This window comes from Dryobates pubescens, chromosome 22, assembly GCF_014839835.1.
Source record: "Dryobates pubescens isolate bDryPub1 chromosome 22, bDryPub1.pri, whole genome shotgun sequence".
In the NCBI taxonomy this organism is placed as follows: domain Eukaryota; kingdom Metazoa; phylum Chordata; class Aves; order Piciformes; family Picidae; genus Dryobates; species Dryobates pubescens.
Window position 1 is genome coordinate 16,604,302 of NC_071633.1, and position 19,087 is coordinate 16,623,388.

General features: G+C 53.1%; 1 protein-coding gene across 1 annotated transcript in view; it reads right to left on the reverse strand.

Annotated features, from left to right (window-relative positions):
- The window catches only part of CD81 (CD81 molecule), a 41,745-nt gene extending 24,289 nt beyond the window's left edge, over positions 1-17,456 (reverse strand). The window contains exons 1-2 of the mRNA XM_054171992.1: positions 17,312-17,456; positions 3,345-3,459 (exon numbers count right to left, since the gene is read on the reverse strand). Coding sequence (XP_054027967.1) covers positions 3,345-3,459; positions 17,312-17,377 — 181 coding nt within the window. The 5' untranslated portion in view covers positions 17,378-17,456. The remainder of the gene's footprint in view (positions 1-3,344; positions 3,460-17,311) is intronic.
- Positions 17,457-19,087: the final 1,631 nt, after the last annotated feature.

Genomic DNA, 19,087 nt, shown 5'->3' on the forward strand with positions numbered 1-19,087 from the left:
AAGAAGGCAAATGGCATCCTGGCCTGCATCAAGAATAGTGTGGCCAGCAGGAGCAGGGAAGTCATTCTGCCCTGTACTCAGCACTGGTTAGGCCACACCTTGAGTCCTGTGTCCAGTTCTGGGCTCCTCAGTTTAGGAAGGACATTAAGACTCTTGAACATGTCCAGAGAAGGGCAATGAGACTGGGGAGAGGCCTCAAGCACAAGCCCTACAAGGAGAGGCTGAGGGAGCTGGGGTTGTTTAGCCTGGAGAAGAGGAGGCTCAGGGGAGACCTTCTTACTCTCTACAACTACCTGAAGGGAGGTTGTAGCCAGGTGGGGGTTGGTCTCTTCTCCCAGGCAAGCAGCACCAGAACAAGAGGACACAGTCCAGGGGAGGTTTAGGCTGGAAGTGAGGAGAAAGTTCTTCACAGAGAGAGTTGTTAGCCACTGGAATGTGCTGCCCAGGGAGGTGGTGGAGTCCCCATCCCTGGAGGCGTTCAAGAGGGGATTGGATGTGGCACTTGGTGCCATGGTTTAGTAGTCATGAGGTCTGTGGTGACAGCTTGGACTTGATGATCTTTGAGGTCTTTTCCAACCTTGGTGATTCTATGATTCACTATCATCCCACTGAAATGGAACAAAAGCAGCAAGTCCAGTGTTCCTGGCCTCTTCAGGATCCCCAGGGGCTCCTAAAACCAGTGACACCACAGCACCAACTTACTGGTGAGAGATCAGACTGCTCCAGTTTGTGCTGGTAGCCACAGAGGTGGAGCAGCTCAGCCTTTTCCCACAGCTCTCAGAACTTACATGAATCACAGTTTTGGTTGCTGCTGTTGTTTTTTTTTGGTGGGGTTTGCTTGTTTGTTTGTCTAATGAGAATTTACATGTAGGGTCAATCGATAGCTGAGAAGTGGTTAACCAGCTGTTAACATCCAACTTAGCAATGGCTCTAAGCTGTCTGGAAGGACATTTTCTGACCTGCTATCAACACCTTGCCCAGCCTAAAGACAAGGACAGGAAGGATTTCAGTTTCTCAACTACAAATAGAACAAATAAATGCATATTAGACCATGAGCCTAGCTCAGGTGAAGAGCAACTATTTTCCTTTATGGTCACAAAACCACAGTGCTCCAGCCACCCCCAGCCCCTGCTACTGCTTGCTTTTCCCAGCACTGAAGCAGTTAACTCGCCAGCTGCTGAAGCATTGTGTCCACAGCCAAAATCAAAGTGCCAAAAGCCAAGGCTGCAACAAGTGGTTAGGGGCTCAGATGGTTTGCAAGCTGCACTGAGGCAAACCTCGTGAACAAGAGCCCATTTAACCACCTCCCAAGCCAGCCCACAAGGCAGCTCACTAGGTGCAGTGCCAAAGGGTCAGGGGGGAGAAAACCCCAACCCAGGAGCTCTCTCCTCATGGGCTGGAGAGGAGAACAGGGGAACAGTTGCCTATGCCCAGGGAAGCTGCAAGAGCAGCTGCTGCAGCTGCCACTGAGAGCAAGGACTGCTCCTCTCCTGCCGCAGGCTGAGGGCAGAGAAGCATCATGTCTGGTAGCCCCCTGGCTGCCCTGCTACTCGCATCCTCCTCCTGCTCCCTCACCCCACCCAGCTGTGTAGATTGTTCTTCCCCTCCTGTAACACACACACACAGCCTTTAACAAAACACCTCCAACTTTGGGACACTGAGAGAAACCAGGAGACCCCAAGAGTGCTGCTTTCCCACTCCTCCTTCCCTCAGGACAAACCCTACAGTGACAGTTTTCCTCCTCTGAGAGGTTTTATTGCTTCCCCCAGCCCTGCAGCACTGCAGCAAAGCCTGGCTGGCCTTTTAAAAGCCTCCTGACAGATCCTGGGACCAGCATCCTGTGCCAGACACCAAAAAGCAGTTTGCAAGGAGGGGGAAAAAAAGCCCAAACCCAAAAAAACCTAAACAAGGCAGCTCTGGAGGCCAACCCCAGAAAGGTTCCCAATCCCAAAGCAGGAACATTGTGTGCATGTGTATCTTGGATGCCAGAGGAGAAAAAGGAGGGAGTATCAGTTGTACTGGGAAGGGGGGAGGGAGAAGGGAGGGGGAAAAAAAAAGGAAAAGAAGAAGAAAAAAGAAACAAGAAACCCCAGTCTTCAGACTCCAGAGGCTGGCTGGGAGAGGCAGCAGCTGAAAGAAATGCTCTGCTGTTATTACTGCATGGAAATTACAGCTGCCAGAAGGAATCCAGGGCTGATCTGTTGCTGAATGCAACTTCAAAAAGGCAGCCAGGCTCAAATCCTGGACTGCTGATGGGCCTCAAAGGCAGTGTGCTGGTGGGATCCATGGTCCATTCCTCATTGCCTTCTGAACAGCCAAGGCTGGGGACAAAGACAGAAACCAAAAAAAAAGGGGGGAAGAGTGAAAGATGCCCAAGGAGCAGGAGGGGAGGGGACAGTCCCTGTGCTCCAGGTGCCCCAGGTTTGGGGAGAAATATGCTAACTAGTGAGTTATCAGCTGCTGGCCCCTAAAAGGAAGGAGATGTTTGGGCTGGGTCCTGGAAAGGAGAGAGCTTAATTGCTTTAAAGTTCCCTTTTGTCTTTTTACAACTGAAAACTACACAGGGGAAATGCTCTGGGTGTGAGGCAGGAGAGGGAAGACAGCAAGAGAGGAAAACTATTTACACACTATTTACAGCGTGTGTGTGCCTCCTGTAAGCCAGCACAGCCAGGGAGAAGGGTCAGGTATGCTGCTCCATGGGCAAGCAGGGAAATCCAGAAGGTAATTCCAGCTAGAGGTGAGAGCATGACATTGGATCAGATGGCTCCTTGCCCCGGCAGCTTGCACTCCCAAGTCAGCCCCTGCCTGGCAGCCAGCTCCTCCTGCAAGCTGCTGCTCCATGAGGGAGAGCAGGGCAAACCCAGGGGCTTTCATCCTCCAGCAAGCCAGTGTGCTGTCAAATTAATAAAACTCCTGCTAAGCTTAACCATAACACAGAGAGGCTCCACCTGCCCTCCCGGAGAACATGAGTCACGAGCGCACCGAGCTCTGCTTTCCACGGCCAGCCACTCCAACAGCCACTTTCACATCTCTGTGGAGAGGAAAGGAGGCACCCTTCCAAAGAGAGCCCCCCTCCTCCCAAGCCTGCTGTGGCTTGATGGCACCACAGAAAGCCTGCCAGGCCACCACATGGCTCTGGCACTTTGAGCCACAGCAATCTAGGATCCTACCCTTGGGCCACAGCCAGCACCTCAGGGCACAGTGTGGGATATTCCAGGGAGCACAGAAGGGAGTGGAAGGTATTTTCAGTCCAACATGCTTTGGGGCATGCTGAAGTCCCACCCCACCCCCACTTCAGGGCATGACACCTGCATAGCGATGCCAGCAGCCTCAGACCTACTCACCCACGTAGAAGGTGTTGGGGGCCTGCTTGTCACCCAGCTGCAGGTAGAGGATATTCGTCGTCTGTGAGTCATGCCGGAGCCACAGGGCCACTCCCAGGATGATGCCTCCAGCGAGCTGGGGAGAAAGCAGAGACAAGCATGACTAAGGAACCACGCTCAGTGGCACCTGGTAACACTTCCAGCAGCATCTTTCTGTTCTGTCCCACTACTCCACTCCCTGTGGGGCTCAGGGATGTCCCAGATCAGGAGAGGACAGAGGGATTCACTCTGCCTGCCCTCGCAACATCACTTCGATTCATGCCTGCTCTTCTGCCAAGGTGTCTCACGAGCGAGGGAACCCCTGTAGTCACCACTTCCACTACTCAGTTCATTGCACAGCACAGCAGAAGAGGAACCCCTAACACAGGTCTCAAAAGGTGGGATGTGAGCTGAGAACATGCCTTCCTGTTCCCCCAGCACATACAACTTCCTTAATGCCCTAACACAGGGATTGAAGCAGAGCGATGCCATGGCTCAGGCCAAGACACAACCACACCACTTTTGGAGGTGACTATGAAGGTGCTCATTGCTGAGCAGCTCTGCAAGCTGAGAAGGCTGAAAGCACTTCCCTACCTGTGTTGCTGTCATAGAATCGTAGGATGGCTTAGTTTGGAAGAGACATTACAGATCATCTACTCCAACCTTCTTGCCATGGGCAGGGATGCCTCCCAGCTAGACTTGGACTGCTCAAGGCCTCATCCAGCCTGGCCTTGAATGCCCCCAGGGAGGGGCAACTTCTCTGGGTAGTCTGTTCCAGAGTCTCACCACCCTCATACTGAAGAACTTCTTCCTAAGACCCAGTCTAAACCTACTCTCCCTCAGCTTCAAACCATTCCCCCTTGTCCTATTGCTAAACACCCTGATGAAAAGCTCCTCTGCAGGATCCCGTTGGGTATTGTTCAGCAGCTGTGAGGTCCCCCCAGAGTCTTCTCCTTTCTAGGCAGAACAACCCCAGCTCCCTCAGCCTATCCTCATAGCAGAGGTGCTCCAGCCCCAGGATCATCCTTGTGACCTTCCTCTCTGCTTGCTCCAACAGCTCTGTGTCCTTATGCTGGGGACACCAGAGCTGGACGCTGAAGAGCAGAGCACTCACACACACTCATGTGCACAGACACAATGACAGAGCTCCCAGGGCAAGAACAAAAACATGCTTCAGGCATGGGAGATGTTCTGCATAAGGTACACCAGCTCAGCTTACCACAGGAATATTTATGTCCAAAACCCAGGAAGTTTTCTGACTGACTTCCCCTCTGTTTTCTCTTTCAGGGAAGAGCTGAAAATGGCTGCAGGGGACAGGAACAGTTCAGGGTCACAGCAGCAGGGAAGGTGTCACTGAACAGAACTTGAGCCAGAGCAATTCCAGCAGGACTCATTGTGTCCTCCAGGACACCTCTCTTCCATTTAAAACCATGATAGGAAAAACAAAACTCTACACATTGGCCACAACAACCCCAGGCAGTGCTCCAGGCTGGGATCAGAGTGGCTGAGAGCAGCCAGGCAGAAAGGGACCTGGGGGGGTACTGGTTGATAGTAGGCAGAACATGAGCCAGCAGTGTGCCCACATGGCCAAGAGGGCAAATGGCATCCTGGCATGCATCAAGAACAGTGTGGCCAGCAGGAGCAGGGAAGTCATTCTGCCCTGTGCTCAGCACTGGTTAGGTCACACCTTGAGTCCTGTGTCCAGTTCTGGGCCCCTCAATTTAAGAAGGGCATTGAGACACTTGAATGTGTCCAGGGAAGGGCAACAAAGCTGGGGAGGGGTTTGGAGCACAGCGCTGTGAGGAGAGGCTGAGGGAGCTGGGGTTGTTTAGCCTGGAGAAGAGGAGGCTCAGGGGAGACCTTCTTGCTCTCTACAACTACATGAAGGGAGGTTGTAGCCAGGTGGGGGTTGGTCTCTTGTCCCAGGCAAGCAGCACCAGAACAAGAAGACACAGTCTCAAGCTGCACCAGGGGAGGTTCAGGCTGGAGGTTAGGAAGAAGTTCTTCACAGAAAGAGTGGTTGGCCATTGGAATGTGCTGCCCAGGGAGGTGGTGGAGTCACCATCCCTGGAGGTGTTCAGGAAGAGCCTGGATGAGGCACTTGGTGCCATGGTTTAGTTGATGAGATGGTGTTGGGTGATAGGTTGGACTTGATCATCTCAAAGGTCTCTTCCAACCTGGTTAATTCTATTCTATAATAAAATGAACACACATGTGGAAGAAAAACCCCAACCCCTCAGAATTTAACATCACTTCTACGAAGGGATGGAAGCTCCTGCTCGAATGCTGATTTAATTTCAAGTGTCCTAAATCCTCAAAGCCTTTCATCTCAGAAAAAAACAAAATAGGGAAGATAACTACCAAAGAGCACAGAATCAGAAACACCAATTCATCTAAAAGGGTCTGAGCCAGGCAGGAGAGACACCATGAAGGTCACATTGAAAGTTAAGAGAGTTCTGTTCAGCAGCAGTGCAAAGTTCCCAGTTGTGCAAGCGCAGCAGAGCCTCACACACAAGGACTGGGATCTGCAGGACACTCCATTGGTGGGAGCCTGGCTTTGCCCCCTGGGACCTCAGCTGGTGGTTTCACAGAATCAATTTCAGGGGCTGGAAAGGACCTGGAAAGATCCTCTAGTCCACCCCCCCTGCCAGAGCAGAATCACCTACACCAGATTACACAGGAACGCACCCAGGTGAGGTTTGAATATCTCCAGAGAGGGAGACTCCACAACCCCCCTGGGCAGCCTGTTCCAGGCCTCTGGCACCCTCACAGTGGCAAAACTTTTTCCTCATATTTACATGAAACTTCCTATGCCTCAACTTCCACCCATTGCCCCTCGTCCTGTCAGTGGGCATCACCCAGCAGAGCCTGGCTCCATCCTCGCAGCACTCACCCTTTACATATTTATAAACACTGATGAGGTCACCTCTCAGTCTCCTCTTCTCTAAGCTAAAGGAGCTTTGCCTCCTTGCTCATTCCTAGCAAATCCCAGCCAAGAGATTTTTCACCTCGAAGCTGGAGCAAAACCACACAAATTGTGCAAAACCCTCAGGGCAAGTTGACCTCAGAGCTTTTCTGCTCTGAAGAGAAAATCCTCACCCCTCCCCACAGCAGATTCTGCAAGCCTTCCCCCCGTTTGCCACCAAAACCAAATCATCAGCCTTTGACAACTTGTCCCACAGCACCTAATGCATTTTCCCTGCTGGCAGAGTCCCTCGTGTCTCTCTGACACTCGAGAGAGCCCGAGGTTCTCCAAACACTGGCTGTGGAGAAATGTCACAGAAGCCAGCCCGTGCTCAAACCCAGCTCCAAATAAGGCAGCTCATGGCTTATGCAGAAAGTTACCCAAATCCTTCCTGGCATGGCTCTTTTGTTATCTGAGGGCATAATGAAGCCTGTGCTTATCCTCTTGGGAGAAGGAGAATGTCCCCAAATTAATCAGTGCCTCTCTTAAAGGAGGGAAAAAGAAAGAGACCCCCAAAGAGATTTGGGTTTCTGGGCTGGCTGAGATGGGTTGAAAAACCAGAAAGGCTGCAGCCCTTGTTGGTGTGGTTTTCCCCCTGCACAGAAACATTGCTCTGCACCAGCATGCTGCCCTTCATGCCTAGCAGCACTCACCCCAGCATCTCTTGGGGTGACAGCAGCGCGAGGAGCAGCTGCTGACTTTCAGTCAAAGTTGCCCTAAACCACCCAGCATGGAACCAAAATCAGGCTGCAAGCTACCCTTAGAGTATTCCTGAGCCGTTTGGGAGAGCCAGCTGAAAGGACAGTCCCTTCCAACTTCCTGCCCAGCGGTGAGGTTTGCCTCCAGCAGCCAGCTGAACCACCTCCAGACGCTCCCAGTTCAGCCCAAATGCACCCCAGGAACACCCCGGCTCCCTCCTGGGCTGCTCGACTCCGCTTGCTTTTGTAACGGAGCACACAGGACCTCCAAATGGAAGTTTGAATCCTACAGCAGCTGGATCTCTGAAGAGAAAGCAATGCTCCCTTGCTAATGGAAACAGGGTTTGGGCTACAGTGAGTAACTTTTTCCATGAAAACCATACATGCCTCCGGCACCAAGAGGCATGGAACGGAATTCAGGCATCCTTCTTCTCGAAGGAAAGGCAAGAGGGAGAAAACCTTTCCACTTCACCACAGTAACCCTGCTTCCCACTGCCCCTTTCTTGGCATGATCTCATTTTTAACACAATTACTTGTTCCAGGTACCAGCTTAGGGTTTTTCTGCCCTCCCCACCCTGCACTCACTGCTCTTTGCCCACGTGAGAGCCAGAGGAGTGCCAGCCACTGACAGCAGCATCTTGCTGGTCTCCAGGCTGCATATCCTCATGCATTAGAGATCCCTTTTCCCTCCTCCCTGTGCAGGGATCCTTGATCTCGTGCAGGTCACCTCATGGCTCTGGGCTCGCTCAGCTTGTCTCAGAGGCTGAGGCCACCACTTGTTCCCGATACAGCCCGAGCACCCAGAACAGCTCTGTTGGAATTCTGAGGGACTGCTTGAGTGAAAGCAACAACCTAAAGCTGGAACTTCAGCATCACCAGAGGTGCATCACACTCTGATCTGCTTTCCACAAGCCAACCTCCCCAGCCCAGTCTAAAGGTGATTGAATAGAATAGAATTAACCAGGTTGGAAAAGACCTTTGAGATCATCCAGTCCAACCTATCACCCAACACCATCTGATCAACTAAACCACGGCACCAAGCACCCCATCCAGCCTCTTCCTAAACACCTCCAGTGGTGGTGACTCCACCACCTCCCTGGGCAGCACATTCCAATGGCCAATCTCTCTTGCTGGGAAGAAATTCCTAACATCCAGCCTAAACCTCCCTTGGCACAGCTTGAGACTGTGTCCTCTTCTTCTGGTGCTGCTTGCCTGGGAGAAGAGACCAACCCTAGCCTGTAGAAGTGGAGGCCACTGAAACAAGCAACTGCTCAGACCTGGAGCATCCAGATTATTTCCCAGCATTTTCAACCCTACTTTCTCAGCTGCTTTTACAGCCTTGCCCTTTCCTTTGCTCTGCAGTGCTTTTAAGCTCTTGCTCTGCTGCCACCCTCCACCTGCACTTTTCTAGGTCTTTGATTACATGAAATAAAATAGAACCCCACAGACTTATTCCCTAAAAGTCAAAAGGAATCAACCTCTCGATGAGAATAAGACTTCCTATGTCTTCCCTGCCCCTTCAAAAATCCACTGGAAGCCCAAAGGCAGCCAGTCCATGTAGTCTACCCTGGCATCCAGGCCAGGGCCCTCCCTGGAGATCACTCCCCGAGCAGCCAGCACAGCAGAGGTGGCGCAGCCAGCTCCGGCATCTCCTCTTCACCACTGTTTTCCAGCTTCCAGAGATTTATTGCTTCTTCCACAGACAGCCAGCCATTTCCAGCTGGATCCTGCCTGCCCAGGGCTTGCTTTTTGCAGGGAAGAAGGCAGGGAGAAACCCACATCAAATTCTTCCTGGTAGAGGGAAGAGGCAGCCCCTCAGCACCCTCCTGAGAGGGGTTGGGGTGGCACTGCGATGACGGTCGGTCCACAGCCCCAGTTTGCTGCCCCATCCACTGTGCACAGCTGACTGATGTGCCATTCACCCTGAAATTCCCCAGATCCAGCTCTGTGCCATTCACCCTAAAATTCCCCAGATCCAGCTCTGTGCCATTCACCCTGAAGTTCCCCAGATCCAGCTCTGTGCCATTCACCCTAAAATTCCCCAGATCCAGCTCTGTGCCATTCACCCTGAAATTCCCCAGATTCCAGCTGTGTGGCAATAAGGGAACAAGCCAATCTTGCACAGCTCAGCCACTCTTCCCCTCCCTGAGAAATTCCCATCATTTAGGGGAGCAAGGAGCAGCCTGTTCCCCCTTTAACGTGGGGCACCCCAAATCCAAGCTGCCCTCACCCTCGTCTGCTACTGCCCAGACACTTGTGTACTCCAGGAAGTGCATCACCCCCCTCCCTTCCACTGCCCCCAGCCCTTTTCCTACCGCTGCCATCCCTCTCTGACAGAGGTTTCCTGGCAGGGAGGAGGAGGAGGAAGGAGTCCTGGCTGTGGGGTGCCTTGCTGGGCACGTCCAAGTGAGGCAGACATCCTGCGGCTCAGGCCGGCGGCGGCGGGAAGCGGAGGTGCCAGCAGTTTCACAATGCTGTATTTTTAGCAGCTCTGCTTCCCCCAGCCATGGCCAGACCTGCTGCTGCCCACCCCACACCAGCTCCAGGGCTGGGAGAAGCTCCTGCCCTCCTGCAAGAGTGCCAGTGGCCAAGCCCATGCTGCAATGCCTCTGGAACACTGCAATAAGATACAAGAAGCAGGATGCTGCCGAGAAAGCTTAATGGTTTTTAACTGGTTTAGGAGATGATTAGAGGCTCTTTTAGCAAGTTTTCACCCCAGAAGCCTTGTGGGTTTCCCTTACCCTGCCTGGAGGCTGAGCCCTTTGTGGGAATGGCACCAGACCCCGCTTTGGGAGCCCAGCCTGGGCTCCCCACAGCTCCTCTCCAGCATGACATACAAAGCAGCCATGAGAGAACAAAACCAACCCTGCTCTTCCTTCTAGGTGTGGGGAACCAGGGTACAGAAGGATGAAAGAGCTTGCCAAAGGTGAAGCATCTCACATTGTGAGATGCCCGTGGTTCATTTGGGGTTGTAGCTTCTGCTGCCAGGTCATTTGCCAGTCCCTCAGCAGAGGGGCAGGGATCCTGTAGTGTAGGCAGCCTAAACAATGGAACACAGGATCACAGAATCCTGTTGCTTGGAAAAGACCTTTAAGATCATCATGTCCAACCATCCTCTAACTCTGCCAAGCCTGATGCTAAACTACATCCCTCAGCACCACACCTCTGCATCTTTTAAACAGCTCCAGGGGTGGGGATTCAGCTACCTCCTTGGGGAGCATCACCCTGTCCCTGCACTCAGCACGAATGGGGAAAGAAGCGAGGAGCTAAAGTTCCACAACTTGGTGGAAATTCCTTTGGAAGGGCAACTCAAGCCACTGCCAGAGGGGTGCTAGGGCCTAGCAGGTTCTGCACTACCATCTTGAGGACCCAGGCAGGCAGATGAGAAGTAACCGTTGGTGGCAGACACATGTGTACAGTCAGCAGTGAGCCTGCCCACACCCTGCACCTCACTTCCTGGAAAGCAGAAGCTGAATTTATTTTCTACTACAAACAGGCCCTCTGGAAGTGCTGAAAGGGCTGGGCATGAAGTAAGGGGCTGAGAGGTGAAGAGAAGCCCACGACCCCAAATCCTTCCTTGCAGAGATTCCAAACCCACCTGGACATTGTGATCCTGGGTAACCTGCCGTGGGTGACTCTGCTTTAGCAGGGGAATTAGACTAGGTCATCTCCAGAGGTCCCTTCTGTGATCCTGTAAGCCTGGGGACTTTGTGTGGATGCTGTGACAGCCTTCATGTTAAGATGGTGTGATTTCACCCCCAAAACTCACTTGCCATTTTAATGCCAGAAGCACTACAGACCACCCCCACATTGCTTGTAGGCATGGGCTGTGGGCTGCCCTGCAGCACCAACACCTCAGAAACCTCACAGGACTTTTTGCAGGGGGTGTGAGCAAGGGAAGTGACTTAAATTAGACCAATGTGGTTGCAGTTTGACAGCCACAAAACACAAAAGCTGCTCTGCCGAGCTCCACGCAGGCGCTCCCAAACCCTGGCGATGGCAAGGACTCTTCTTGGCATGCTGGTGAAGTGTTTCTGCTGCCCTCACGCTCAATGGCCACCAAAGATCAGGCTGGAAGTTTGCAGGCAAGGCTCAGCCTGCCCAGGAATTGCAGAGGGGGTGTTTGGGAAGAGCTCACAGGCAGGAGGAGGAAGAGAGCAGCCCACAGCCCCTGTCCCGCTCCCAACAGCGCAGCCTCCATCACCTTCCAGCAGTGCCTATTAATAGAGCTGCTGGCCAGGGTGAAATTCCCTGCTGGTGCCTATAGTTACCAGCCTCACAACACTGTGGACGTTGAAAACAGGCGCCCGAGGAACACTCCCTGATGAGCAGCACGCCAAAGGCCAAATAAAGCCTGAGGGATGGGAGGAGAGAGGGAATCCAGCGCCAAAATCCAGAAGTGGGGACCTCAGGTGGGGAGCACCAAGCCCCAGCCCCCACAGCCTGATCCCTACTGGTTTAGATGTGTCATTGCACACTGACATCAACCACCCTCAGGAGAGAGAAAAGCAATTCCAGGTACTGCTTCAAAGTTCATTTGGCCCTATACATAAGCATTTAACTGCAACCTGGAATCATTCAGTTGGAAAAGACCTCTAAGATCATCAAGTCCAACCACTATCTAACTCTACCAAGTCTGATGCTAAACCATGTCCCTCAGCACCACGTCTCTGTGCCTTTTCAACACCTCCAGGAATGGGGATTCAACCACCTCCATTAGGAAACTATTCCAGTGCTTGAGAACCCTCTCAGTGAAGAAGTTTCCTCTAATAGCCAACCTAAACTTCTCCTGGTGCAACTTGAGGCCTCTCAGTTGTGACTTGTGTGAAGAGATTGACCCCCACCTGGCTCCAACCTCCTTTCAGGGAGCTGTAGAGAGCAAGAAGGTCTCCCCTCAGCCTCCTTTTCTCTAGGCTGAGTAACCCCAGCTCCCTCAGCAGCTCCTCACCAGACCTGTTTTCCATCACAACAACTTTCCCTTTTTAATAAAACAGTGAAAGGCACTCACCCCAGCACGGGTCAAAGTGTTTCTCAAGGCATCACACATGAGTTAATGCTCTTGCAGAAGATAAGCCTCATGGTGGCTGGCAAAAGAATAACCTCAGGAGCAATACCCCCTCCAGCCATCAGCAATGCTCCATCCTTTCAACTCCCAGCCCATGAACTGACAGTGGGTACCCCAAGGGCAGGGCACCTGTCTCTTCAAGAGACCTGCTTAAATCATAGAATCATCAAACCATTTAGGCTGGAAGAGACCTTGCAGACCATCAAATCTGACCATTAACCCAGCATTGCCAGGTCACCACTAAACCATGTCACTCAGCACCACATATCCACAGATCTGAAATCCTTCCAGGGATGGGGACTCTACCACTGTTCCACGACTTGACAACCCTTTTGGGGAAGAAATTTTTTCCTAATATCCAACCTGAAACTCCTCTGGCCCAACTTGAGGCCAATTCCTCAACCTTCTGCACACAGAAACTTCAGAAGAGGTTTCATAGGTGACTGTGTTCACATGACAGAGAGCCCAGACCCAGAGAGCCCTCATCAGGAAAATGTGGGTCCAGACACTGAGCCTGCTGAGTAAACCTCTCCCTGCATTAAATAGCTACAGACTCACAACACACATGGGGAAATGATACCTTGTGCAGTGACCCAAGATACCAAACCCACCACTGACAGGAGAAGAAGCTGGACCAGCATCATATCCTGGCAGCTCACAAGGCTCTCTGCCATTCCCAAGGAGACCAATAACCAAACCCTGTGTCAGCAGAGGAGCAGCCTGTTAGCTGCTATCACTGATAGCATTTCAGCAGTGCTCAGAAGAAGCCTGTGCTCAGAACAAGATGAAAGCTGCTCTGGGAGCCCAGGGAGAGGTTTCTAATCATCCTTCAGAGTCACACTCCATGTGAAACACCAGCTCCTCCATTCCCCATTTAAACCTGTGAAGAGCAAGGACCCAACTGCCTGCCTCATCACAAGGGTCATGAGGCACTGAGCAGAGTTGTCTCCTCTTCCTCTACTCTGTCCTATGGAGGCCACATTTGGAGTCCTGGGTCAAGCTCTGGGTTTCTCAGTTCAACAGAGACAAGGAAATACAGAAAAGAGTCCAGTGGAGGCTACAAAGATGCTGAGGAGCCTGGAGTGTCTCTGTGAAAAGGAAAGGCTGAGAGCCCTGGGGCTGTTGAGCCTGGAGAAGAGCAGACTGGCAAAGGATCTTCTCAATGCTGATCAGTAGCTAAAGGGTGGGGCCAGGCTCCTTTCAGTGGTGCCTAGCACAGGATAAGGGACAATAGGCACAGACTCTACATCTCAGGAGATTCCATCTGAACAAGAGGAGAAACTTCTTTGTTGTGAGGGCGTTGGAGTCCTGGAGCAGGCTGCCCAGAGAGGTTGTGGAGTCTCCTTCTCTGGAGAGATTCCAAACCCACCTGGACATTGTGCTCCTGGGCAAGCTGCTATAGGTGCCCCTGCTTTATCAGAAAGGCTGGACTGGATGATCTCCAAAGGTCCCTACCAGTGCCTGCCAGTCTGTGATTTTGTGGGGCCACCACCACAGAGAGCTGCCACCTCCCCCCACCATCACTTCTTGCCACCACAGCCAAGTATTTTCATGCATGCTTTGTGGGCTTCAGGGAACAACAGACAGATTTTTCCACACTGCAAAGAAAATGCTCAACTCCTTCACCCCATCCCTTCTGATCACCACAGTTGTGACAGACTTTCACTTCCACCTCCCCTCTGCCCTTGCCCTTCTTGCTCTTTGCACCCTGTCTGCACCACATCCCCTCAACAGAAGCAAGAGAAGAGAGTTACATGATGCCTGAAAAATGGCATTTTGAGCAAGCTCTTCAATTAGACACCTCTCTGGTAGGGCAGTCAGCAGAGCTCTAGCCCTGGAAGGCTGCCATGGGCTGTATTAGCTAATAAGCTGGGTGATCCTTCTCCAAGCAAGCCAATTCCCCTTGGTTACGTTTAATTACATTTTAAAATAGCTCTCTGGCTTCCTTCGGCCTCCCCAGGGACTCTTTGCAGTGGTGGTCAGCTCAGCCCCGTGTGCTGAGCTCTGCTATTGGATTCCAATCATTCAGGAGGGCAGCTGAAGCCCAGCCATCAATTGATGGGAGAGTGGGATGAAGAACCAGCTCCACCCCACCACATGCCCTGCCCAGTCCTGCTCTGGGCTGCTGGATGAGCTGGGACCATCCCCTGCACCAGCAATGGGGACAACCAGTGCTCCCTCTTTCAGGGCAGGGAAGCAGAGCATCTCCTCATCGATCGCCTCCAGGTTACAGGTCAAGTTTGCAGCACAGAAAAGCTTTTATCTTGCCAGTTGTGTGGTTTACTAATGAGGTGAGGTCCTCAGATGCTGCCCATGGCCTCCTCCACCTCTTTGATAGGTGTGTGGACCCTTTGCCACCTTGGTAGAGGCACCCATTTGTTTGTATAGTCCATGCAACAGCCACTGCTCCCTTCTCAAGAGCCAGCCTGGATCAAGCATGAAGCCCTGGCACCTTCTCCTAAAACTGAGTGCACAAAGGAAAAAACATCCCCCCCCCCCCCAAAATAAACCAAAAACCACCTTGGTCAGAGATAGCTGCTGAGGGCCCCTGGAGATCTGGCAGCAGGCCCACCCTTCCCTTTTGCTTTTCAACACAGCAGCTCTGTGGATCTCGCCCTGTGCTGCCAGGGGCAGCAGGAGGGGAAGCCAGAGGGCCGTCAGTTTATTTACACACCGGCAGGACAGCTCAGCTGCTTCCACAAAGCTCTCGCAGTTTATTTCTTAGTTGTTAGCACCCTTAAGACTGAGAATTGCTTCCTTTCTTCCTCCCGGGCATGGGGGCAAGCTCCCATGCTGCGATGCGGAGCTTGCCAAACTTCGGGCTCTGCCGCCTGCCTGTTTTCATCAACGGCACCCGACCTTGGCTGGGCATAAGGCAAGCGATAAGCAAACGAACGCGGGGAGCCCAGCAGCCCTTGAACGGCACGCAGCTGGAGGGACCACAGGGTTGCCAGTGCCCTATCTCATACCCGCTGGCATCAGGCTTGGGGTCTTGGCACGGCAGGAGTGTTCAGCACTGTGCCCAGCCCTTAAATGCCACCCTGTGAAAAGAGTCTTCACGCTTCAGTGGCGACCAAGGCATCCCTCCGCAGCTGGGGGTGCAAGGTTGACTGCTAACCATGTTGACATGGTGGCAAACCTAAAATCCCTCTCGACTACTGGCGTAAAAAACAACACCGAAGGGCTTGGAAATAGTAAGACCGGCATCTGCCCAGCCTCCAGAAAGTATCCTTAATCCTAACGAAGTCCAGGCTCCCCATCCACATGGGAGCCGGTCCAAGGGGACCGGCCCTGGGCCAGCCCAGCACTGGGAGGTGTTCTTGGGAGCTGGTGGGTCCCAGCTCACAAACACCCCTCGCTGGGAGGAGCTGGAACATCTCCCTCCAGCGCTCACAGGCGTCAGGCTCTCTCTGAGGGGTAGGGCAAGGCAGCAGAAATCCAAACAGGGAAATTAAACGGATCAGCTATTCCTCGTGGAAGCCAAATGCCCATTTATACGAGATAAGCTGTTTTGCAAAGGCAGATTGGACTTGCTCAAGAGCAGTGGCTTTACAGAGCCCCCCACATCCTTCCTGCTGCCCAGGAGACCCTTCCTCCCTCCCTCACATCCACACCCGGTGGCTGCAGGGACAAGAATGGCAGGAAACTGGGATCAGAAAGGAGTAAAAGCCCCTGGGATAAGTGTGATATCTCGGAAGCAACAATACTTCAGAGAAGAGCCCAGTCACCGCTGTCCTTACATTTTAAGGGCGGACGAAAAGGTTAACAATCCCCCTACGTCCCCCCCACCCCAGACTGTCCCGCACTCATCTCGCAGCTGGCAACCCATCAGGTATCAATTACCATCAATGTCCTCAGACAGAGCTCATCATCTCTCTCTTGGTCAGCGTTAAACCCAGAACCAAGCCAAAGGCCCCAGATCAGACCGGATTTTTGCGCTCCCGCGCAGCCTTTAAACCCTACCCCTCCCCAAGGTGGGGGAACCCCAAGAGTTTCATCAGCCCCCCCACCCCACCGGGGAGAAGGCAGCTGGTGGAGGCTCCAGCCGGGCAGAGCCTCTCCCGCTGTCCAGGCAGGGTTTGCTCTGATAAGACATCGCTCCCCTTCCCACTGCTCCAGCCCTCCTTGCTGCAGCAAACACGAAGAAAACACCCAAATTCCTCACCCACAGGGCGAGGTGTGAAGGAAGGGACACATCCTGAGCAGGCAGCCAGCGCTCGGCTCAGCCGTGCCTGGCCTCCGTGGGGTGGTGCTGGGCTCGCTGGCGAGGAAAGAAGCATTTGAGGGAATGGAAAGCAGCCCGGTTTCAAACTCAACAAGCAGCCTGTTCGGGCACATTTCACCCCTGCCGGGCACTGGGGCGGGGAGAAGGCTTCTTGCCAGCCAGCCCTTCGCTGCCGAAGGGCGTTTTGCACCGGGACGAGCCCGGTTCGCAGGGAAAGCAGGATACGCTGCTCTTGCGGAATTAGCCGCACGTCTGGACGCATTATTTCAGGAGGAACTTTCTCAGCCTTCCCAGCCTGGCTAGAATCTGCATCCTAAAATAACTTCCCAGGCAGCGGTCCCCAGCTCGGGCACGACCCAAAGGCGGGTGTCGAGGCCAGGTCCCCGCACCATGCCATCCAGCCCCGTCTGCTCCCTGCGAGCTCCTGGGGTGGGGAGAGCAAAAACAGCCCTGAGCACCCGTATTTTTTTGGAACAGCCTCTCTGCGGCGGACAGCTGGGCCAGAGCTTCTCTTCCCTCTGCCTGGCAACATCCATCCTTCCATCCCCTCCCTCCCTCCTTGGCTGGCTGTGGAACGGCGCTTTCTCCGGCGCAGCCCCACAGCCACAGTGGGGTGTTTTTTTTTTGGGGGGGGGGGAAGGGTTGCACAGACCCACTGCAGCCCCCCCGGCCCTCCGGAGGGAGGCAGCTCCCACCCTTCCCCTTGGAAAGGAGCCGTATAAACATCTAGCCCTGCAGATGCCTCTATACCGAGCAACGTACATGTATAAATAGCTATCACGCGTAAAGAGATACGGACATGCATATGAAAAAGCAAGGGATAAGCGGGGCCCTCCGCAAAACAGACAGCACCCCCACACCAGAAAGCAGCCCCCAAGGCACATCCCAGCAGCAAGTCTTAGCGCAGGAGGGGGAAGCCGAGGTTACAGGCGGGCGCAGGCGGATGAGCCATATTGAAGCCCCCGTTATCCCGGGCCCGCCCCCCCGGCCGCTCACCCAGAAGATGAAGTTGAAAACGAAGAGAAGGTATTTGATGCACTTGGTGCAGCCTTCCACTCCCATGGCGGCTCCGGTACGGCGGCCAGCGGCTCTACTCAATCTCTGCTGCGGGGATCGGGTGGCGGCAACGGCGGGAGGGGAGATACCGCCCCGGGTACGCCCCCCCGGCCCCGCCCCGGCCCCGCGCCCCTCCCTCGTCGGGAACGGGAGTCCGCGCACACCGCCCCCCGACCCGGCGCTGGGGACCGGCAACCTTCCCCTTTCTTTTTTTCATTTTTTCCCTCATTTTCTCCCTTTCCTTCATTGCCTTCCCCCTCCTTTTCCCTTTCTACCCTTTTCTCTTTTCCTATTATCTTCCCTTTTTTTCTTTTCTCTTTTCTTGTTTTCTCTTCAGCTTCATCTTTCCCTTCAGCTTCATTTTCCCCTTCAACTTCATTTTCCCATTTTTTAACCTTTTTTTCCTCTCTTCCATATTTTTTACTTTTTCTTATTTTTTTTTCTATCTTCTTCTTCTTCTTCTCTTTTTCTTCTCCTTATTGTTTGCTTGTTTGGTTTGCTTTGTTTCTTCCTCTCTGGCTGGGTGCAGGAGGATTTGCACTGCTATGTACAGAAGATTTAGGGTCCAGCTTAGGGGAAAATGGAAAAGGATTTTTGCTTTGAAACCCAGAGTTTGAAATCCAGGGAAGCATTTCCTCACTTGTTTCCTCCTCCTGTTTTACCCTAAGCCCTGATCTGCCAAACACTTCCTGCCTGAGCTTCTGGCTTCATCACTGCAAGCACCTGCATCAAGTCCAGTAGAACCACTCAGGAGGTTTGCCCTTGGTTACTGGGTCAGCTCAGCCTCTGGGGGCTTCAGGGCTGCCCACCAAGAAAATTTGGGTCAACGTGTGTCAACAGCTTAAGTAAGCCTCACATCATGGTTTAGAAATGTCAGTTAAACTTTAGTTAAAAACACCCAAAGTTGTGTGATAACATTTCCCAGCTTTTGGCCCAAATCCAGTTTGGCTCATTTCCCTAAAACCTTAGAAAGACAAGCTTCTCACTCCCACGTTCAGCTCATGCTTTGTCTAAGCCACAAGCTTTCTCTAGGGGCAGGACAAGTCACCTAACCAGTGTTAGAGGACTGCTGGTAAGGGCAGCAGCCAGCAGCTCCAGCAAGGGTTGTAGCTTACCATCCTAAATATACCCAGGGAGGTTTGGATGCCCCCTCCCTGAAGGTGTTCAAGGCCATGCTGGCTAGGGGCCTCCACAACCTGGTCTAGTGTGAGGTGTCCCTGCCCATGGCAGGGGGGTTGGAACTTTAAGGTCCCTTCCAATCCAAACCATTCTGTGAATCTATGAAATATGAACTTGGTCCCTGCATGGAGCACAGGATCATAGAATTGTTAGGGTTGGAAGGGACCTCAAAGATCATCCAGTTCCAACCCCCCTGCCATGGCTAGGGACACCTCACACTGCATCAGGTGGTTCCAGCCTGGCCTTAAAAACCTCCAGGAATGAGGCTTCCACCACCTCCCTGGGCAATCTCTTCCAGTGTTTCACACTGGACATTGGACAAGGACAGCTGCCCTCTCCCTGCCTGGGCACTTCCCTCTCATCAAAGCATCTCATGGAGCAACTTCTGAGCCGAGCACTGTCACTCTTGATGAAGTCTTCCCTGCCACACATTTCCCATACAGCTCATGCTGAAAATGAGTTGACTTGTCCCAGCTTCAGCCCATTGCCCACGGGGAGGAGTTGCTCCAGGACTCCACCATGTCTCTCAGACCCTTC